Source organism: Antechinus flavipes, chromosome 3 (genome assembly GCF_016432865.1).
Source record: "Antechinus flavipes isolate AdamAnt ecotype Samford, QLD, Australia chromosome 3, AdamAnt_v2, whole genome shotgun sequence".
Classification (NCBI taxonomy): Eukaryota; Metazoa; Chordata; class Mammalia; order Dasyuromorphia; family Dasyuridae; genus Antechinus; species Antechinus flavipes.
The window spans coordinates 400,462,296-400,469,721 of record NC_067400.1 but is presented as its reverse complement, the minus strand read 5'-3'; the positions used below and the strand labels follow the sequence as shown (position 1 = coordinate 400,469,721).

At 29.8% G+C, this 7,426-nt stretch overlaps 1 protein-coding gene across 1 annotated transcript in view; it reads right to left on the bottom strand.

Annotated features, from left to right (window-relative positions):
- Positions 1-3,641: 3,641 nt before the first annotated feature.
- ZSWIM2 (zinc finger SWIM-type containing 2) overlaps positions 3,642-7,426 on the bottom strand; it is a 50,529-nt gene continuing 46,744 nt past the window's right edge. The window contains exons 7-9 of the mRNA XM_051986057.1: positions 6,752-6,876; positions 5,743-5,896; positions 3,642-4,525 (exon numbers count right to left, since the gene is read on the bottom strand). Of these exons, the coding sequence (XP_051842017.1) occupies positions 3,719-4,525; positions 5,743-5,896; positions 6,752-6,876 (1,086 nt within the window). The 3' untranslated portion in view covers positions 3,642-3,718. The remainder of the gene's footprint in view (positions 4,526-5,742; positions 5,897-6,751; positions 6,877-7,426) is intronic.

The window sequence follows — 7,426 nt, the reverse complement described above, 5'->3', positions numbered from 1 at the left end:
TTCTTCTTAACATGCCTCTAAATATTTCATTACAATGGCTTCTTTCAATAAAATATTTATGCCTAACATTCACATTCAAAAACACTGAAAAATTTGTGTGATATAACATACTACTAACATTTGATAGTGATTTTGTGGATTTACATTAGCAGGTCTCTTAATTTTTATAATAGTTCACATTTACAAAGTGTTTTAAGGCTTGCCAAGCTCTTTAGGCTTCCCTGATTATCCCAATTATTAATACTTTTCCCTTCTTCAGTTACTAAGTATTTGTGTAAGTATAGTAGTTTCTTCTTCTAGTCTCACAAGAAGAAGGCAAACCCTTAGAAAGAAGTGTCTATTTATCTTTTCATATTTGTGTACCCTGCACCCAAAAAGGTTACAAAATTTAAAATTTATATTGGTTTGAATGATAATGAAAGGAAGACTGAAGAACTTTGATGATTATTTTATTGAGGCCTTCTGTTTTTGCATCACATTCATTTTGAAATAAATCCCTCTCTCCATTCCTTACTCAGCAAGCCTTTCTTTGTAACAAAAATTAAATGGGAGATAGAGGGAAGAAGAGAGAAAAAGTGAGTCTAAACTAATTAGCATATTGATTCTGATGGCATATGCCATAATCCTCATACCCATAGATACTTCTGCAATGAAAAGGGAAGAATACTTTTCTTCTTTTAAAAAAAATGGAAGTGAGCAGAACCAGGCAAACACTGAAAAGAATAATAGCAATGCTGTGCAATTATCAACTATGAATAACTTAGCTCTTCTCAGCAATACAATGATTCAAAACAACCCAAAGTATTCATAAAGGAAAATGCTATCCATGTCCAGAAAAAGAATCAATGAAATCTGAAAGTTGGTTGAAGCATATTATCATTTTATCTTTTTTCATGATTTTTCCTTCTTTTCAAATGTTTCTTCTATCACAATTTAGTTAATAGGGAAATATACTTTCCATGTTTGCATATATTTAAAATAAAAAATATATTAAAAACCTATTTAAATTTTTTGTTTTGTGGGTGGAGAAGAGTTGGAGGGAGAAAAGTTAGAACTCATTATTTTTCAAAAATGAATGTTAAAAATTGCCTTTACATATAATTTGAAATGATAAAATACTATTAAAAATGATCCTAACATAAAAAATAATCTTAAATAATTGACTGGACAGCAAAAATAAAAAACAGTGGGGGTGGGAGGGACATTTCCACTAAGAGAGCAGAATATAAAAAGAGGATTTTATAAGAAACCATGAATTTGCATTTTGTACTATTTTTTTCTCCAGAGCATAGAATAATTTTAACATATTATTTGCAACCTTGTCTTTCTTGATTCTGATTTCTTTTGAAATTCTGTTCTCTTCTGTGCATTTTCCAACTACCATTGACTCTCTTTTATCAAAAAAAAAAATTCTATTGCTAACTTGTTTTTCTTGACATTTCCCCCACCCTATCACAAACATTAAAAACTGAGAGGAGAAAAAAAATCTTGAAACAAATTACAGATAATCAAGCAAAACAAATCTATACATTGATCATGTCCAAATATGTGCATGTCCCTTACCTCTCTGGCAGGAAAAGGGTAATTTGCTTCATTATAGTACTCTGGTGATATGCTTAATTATTGCATTGATCAAAGTTCTTAAGCTTTACAAAGTTTTTCTGTGCAATGTTTCCCTCATTGTATAAGATATTCTTGTGGTTCTGCTTGCTTCATTCTGCTTCAGTTCCTACCACTCAGGATTCTATGAGATCATCTCATTATCTTGTGAAGCAATAATATTCCAATATATTCATATACCACAGTTTATACAACCATTCCCAATCTATGCCAGCAATCTATGATACTCACTTAGATTTCAGTTGCTTTCTTTTTTCCCTATGATTTTTTTTGTTTTAAGTTTATGTATTTTTTACATCAACATAATTTTCCCCAGCATACTTCCCCTTCTTTATGCCACCCAAGAGACCATCTCCTATAGCAATTATTTTTTTAAAGGAGGAAAGGAGCATAACTGATCAATACATTTTAAAAATCTGAAAATATATGTAGGGTACATTTGTGGACCTACAACCTCTGTAAAGGGCTGAAATACTCCTTTGAAGATATGTGAATTACTAAGTTTTATGGAATTATTAAATGGAGCAGGCATGCCTGGTTCTTTGGGTATTCATTGGGAAAGACCATGATGACAATAGGGAATAATGTTTCAATCACACTTTAACAAGGCATAGAGGATATAAGGAAAATGGCAAAGAAAGTATAGAAAAAAATGATGTAAAAGGAGAAATTTCTATCATGCATTATGCTGGGCAATAAGAAAACAAAGAAAAAAAATTAAAGTAGCTTACATTTTATAAGGCTACATATATGTGTGTATATGTATATATGTTTGTGTATATGTTTATATACATATACAATAAACAAGAAGTAACTGGGAACTCCTATGAGTTGTAACAGCTAGTATGATCAGGAAAGATGTTATGTGAGAAGTGGCACTTAAACTAAGTTTTGAAGAAAACTAGGGATTTTAAGAGGCAGATGTGAGGAACAAGTACAATCCAAACATGGAGGATATATCGTCCATGTAAAGGCACAAAGATAAGACTGTTATATTTGAGGTATAATGGCTACATTGTGAATGTGTGAGGGGGGAGTAATATGTAATAAATCTGGAAAGGCCGTTAGAATCAGATTACTTAGAATTTTAAATGACATTTGGAGAAGTCTTTGATCATGTATCTATTCTAATAATACCTTTAATAACTAAACTAACTTTCTGAATCTTAAAAGTTGGAAGAGATATCACAGTCCAACTAGTTCAAACTATACCTAAAGAATGAGAGTTTTCAAATATTTTCCTTTTCCCTACAATAGAAAAAAAATTGATATCTTAGAAAATGAAAAGATGTGAAAATCTGACTAATTATAGAAAAATGAGAAACTAAAGCAGAATCTGAAGTAGTATCCCATAAACAAAATATCTTAACCCTTAATTTCTGAGACATAAAACATAATATTTGATATATTAGCTTAATGAATTCCATAATGCAAATCTGTCAAGTTGATTCAGAAATAAAATAATGCAACCACTTAGAGATGTTAAAATGACTGTGAAAATACAAAAAGGCATGACTAAATTTTATTCCTATTTAGTTTATGAACATGGTACTTCATGGAAAAAAAATTCATAATAAAACCCCACATCCAAATTCCCCTACAGACTGTATGCTACTATAAATATATATAATATTCTGTACTCATTATTATTAACGATTCAAGAAACAAATCACATTTTTAGGAAAAATAACTTGCATATCACAACAATTTGAGATATCTGAAATAAGTAATTCTAAGAAATCTTATTTCTTTTATTTAAGTAAAATCAAACCATGTAATTATTGAAATGATCGTAAAGTCTTGTATTATTCATGCTTTATTATGATCTAAAATCATTTTTCTTAAATTTTTCTCATCAGAATATCTAAATCTTCATTCTTATTAGGGACTAAGTTGTTTATATTATAAAATAAACAGTGCAATATGCTATTCACAGATAACTACATATGTGTATTATATAAAGGAATCACAAATATATATATATATATATATATATATATGTATATAAATCTCAAGACCAAGAATACTACTTATAATTTGTCAGTATAAACGTGTTATCTTTTGCAAATATATTTTTAATCCTAGAAAATATTCGATATTAATTTTTGTAAAAAGGAACTCCTTCCATTATTAAAGACAACTCTTGAGTTTTAGAATTTAAAGCAGTTGATATAGGTCTTCTTGACAAGAGGCCATGGTTTCGTCTGATTTTCCCCATATTATTCTCCCTTTTGGATGAGCTCGGATTAATTGTATTCCAGTTTGCCATATGATGAAAAACCTCTGGAAATGTACCATTTGAACTTTCATTGTCAATTCTTATTTTAGTGGCAAGTATCTTCTTCAGTGTAAGATCATCCATGCACTCTTTATTCCTCTTTGGCTTTTGTTCAGAGTGATATAACTTTCCATTGACAAGTGGACCTCCAGATTTAACATAAATTCCAGTATTGGTAATGGAAGGAAGAAAAATTTGGGATATCTTCTCTGAAGAATTAAGGGATGAATCCTGAAGATAGGTAGGGAAATGATGATTTATTTTACAATCAAAGATTAATTTACTTGAATTTGGATCACTTGATTGCAAAGAGTGTAGACTATCTCCTGTTAAATTCTCATTCAAACCTGAATCTTGATGATTATTGAGTTTTTCTAAATTAGCCTTAGATCTTTCAGGTAAGTTGTCAAGTCTGCTTTCTTTAAAGAGTAATCCAGTGCCAGGTATAAAAAGTTCCGGATATACCTGCTTTGACAGATGAGTGGCAGTTTTATGTGGTAATGGCTTTTGTATATGTCCATTAATCAGTGGATTTTTCCAGATTAAAGGGTTATAGACAGTTTGGCCATCAATAGGGCATGAATTACTTATGTTTAGTAACCAATCGTCAATGCATTTCCTATGAAACTTTTAAAAAAAAGTATAAATTAGAGTTGTAATCATAGTGATTATAATCATTAGTAATATAGTTTATAAAGTCTCATCAAAACACAAATAATATTATAACTATTAAGCAAAGACCAAATATATTGTTCATTTCGCAAAAGTAATGTTTCAAATTTTTGATAAGCCAGACTCCTTTAAATACAATTTAAGTTAATCTATGTACTCAGTATATTTTGAGTTATCTGATAAACATTGTTTTTACAAGTCATACTAAAGACTCAACATTAAATTTTCTTGAATGAATAATTCCATTTAAATCTATCCATGTATTTTCTAATGCAGAAATTAATAAAAGTTTAAAAATTAATTATTGTTAAAAAGTTTCAGACTCTGGGTTTACATGAAACAATAATTATACATTTATATAAAATATACTATGAACCTATGTTTATATAGCTCTATATGTACATGTACAAATATATACAAATATGTATACACATATACTCATGTATTTTTTGGGAGGAGGGAGATTAAGCCTTCCTGTCTTACTCAGATTGGAAGTACAATGGCCACTCATAGACCTGATCCCAACTGCTGATAGTCATAGAAGCTTTGCTGGCTTCATTTCCAACGTGGGCCTAACTAGTCCTCTTCAGAAAGCCCAGTGACCCTCCGCTTCTGTGGGCCTGCCACATTGGTGCTTGACTTGTACATTAATTTTAATGCAGCTTAGAATTCCCAAACTCATTACCCAGTACCCTCAGCCTCCCCAGAAGCAATGTTTGTACATATGTGCTATCACCCCAGGATAGAGAATATTTTTCTATAAAAATTTTAAGGCACTTAAGATTTAAAAAAAATAAAAAGATTAATATTAAAGGAGTGCAGTATGGCAATAAGGAAGGACCAAAACCTTAAACTCTCATTTTACTGGAAAAAATGATTAATCATCATTAGTAATTTTTCCTTATGGGGTGGCACATTCTCCTAAGTTCTATAGTCCTCTCACTTCTAAGATTTTGTGATATTACAATGCTATGCTTTATCTCAGCACCAAATTTCTTCAAAGTTTAATAAAAGGATTGAATTTCCCATCCCTATTCTACTCATTCACTCTGTGTGTAGCATCAATAAATGATATAATAAATTACTAAATCACTACTATATTTACCTATGTGTAAAGCCATGAAGTATAAATGTTGAAATGAACATGCATTACTATTAAGTTTTGTTTTTACCTTGTGATTACATGACAATAGTCTTGTATGCTGACCAAGACAAAATGGCTTCAAACAAAGTCGACACTGGTTACCTGGAGCAAGCAGCTTACTATATTTTGTAATTAATATGAGAGGAAGTGATGTTACTATATGCTTTGGTGTGCAACTGTTACTGCAATAAGAAGAAACATGGAAGTATAAATATTGATTTATGACTATATATCATAAAATAATTATACAACAGCTATAATGCTAATTGTCATATCAAAACCAATGCTAATTATTACCCTTAAGGTTTTTCTTCGATTGAAGACGATAAGGTTTTATGAACTACAAAATTTAATAAATCTACTCTATTTCTTACTCTGAACAATACAGTTCTAACACCATTTGGGAAAATAGAAAAATATTTAAAAGTTTGATTCAGAGAATAATTCCATTATACCTCAATTAAACAAACATCTATTAAACACTAAGGATGGAGGCTAGTTACCTTTTTCAGAATTGTGTTTAGGTTTGTATTAGTCCCCCCTTCCAATTTTGGGAGGTTCTTATTATTTTATTAATTATAAATCCTGATTTATCACTCATAGGGTGATTAATTTTTCAGCCACAGTCATGATCAAAGATAGCACATTAAATCACAGAAAAGATACAATCTACATCAATGGAAGAACAGCAACACTAATAAAATTATAGTATAAGTATAAAGGAGAATAAAAAATAAAGGGGAAATATGGTAAGCACTAGAACTCACAGAAAAAATAGTTAGTAGGATAAAATTTCTCTTCTCAACAAGAGAAGAAATTTAACAGAACATTTCATTATTTTTAAAACATCTTTAAACATTAGCTATGCAGGGAAATAAAAAAATTAGGAATCTTCAAATGAAAGCACTGTTCTTGCCTTCTGGAAATGTCAATCTTGAAAACCTTATTGAAACAATTCAAACTGATAAACATTATTTGAGGAAATTTAAATTTCAGAGAACTTTCTGGATTAAATTTACCTAGAATGTCATTCTTACCTTTTTTCAACGTGTGTCATCTCTTCTTCAGTCTGATTTGTAAATTCTGTATTTTTTATGATTTTCTCTGCAGGACATAATTCTGGATTTTTATTTTCTAGTGATTTCCACCTTTGATTTCTCTTCTGTGTTGGTTAAAAAGAGGTGATCACTTTTTAATTCAGAGGACATTTTCTATATAATTTTATGGTTAAAAATTAATAACAAAAAATTATAAAACATTTAGATGCTTAAGTTTTCTTTCCTAACCTACATATTAGTTTACAATTACAATTTACAGTATTTGACACTGAACATAAAGTTGTAGCACCACAATGTATATTAAGGTGAAGTATTAAAAACAATAAAGTAATTTTCATAAAAACTGTTTTGCTTCTATTCATGTTTTGTTTTCTTTTAACTAAAAGTAGAAGGCAGATATTGTTGCTCATGAATTTGATATTTAATAATATTTTCTAAAATCAGGAAAGCACAATTTCTAAATTTCTAATTAAATAGAATTCTTTTCTTAATCAGGCATGGGAGCATGATACAATTGAGATGGAGGACATCAACTATGTAGTAACTGTTACCTGGAATGTTCTCTCTGTCTGAAGCAGAGGAGCTAATTGGTTTGCTTTAATGATAACTTCATCTTTGAAGAGTGGCAGAAGGAATGTGAGGAACAATTAATAT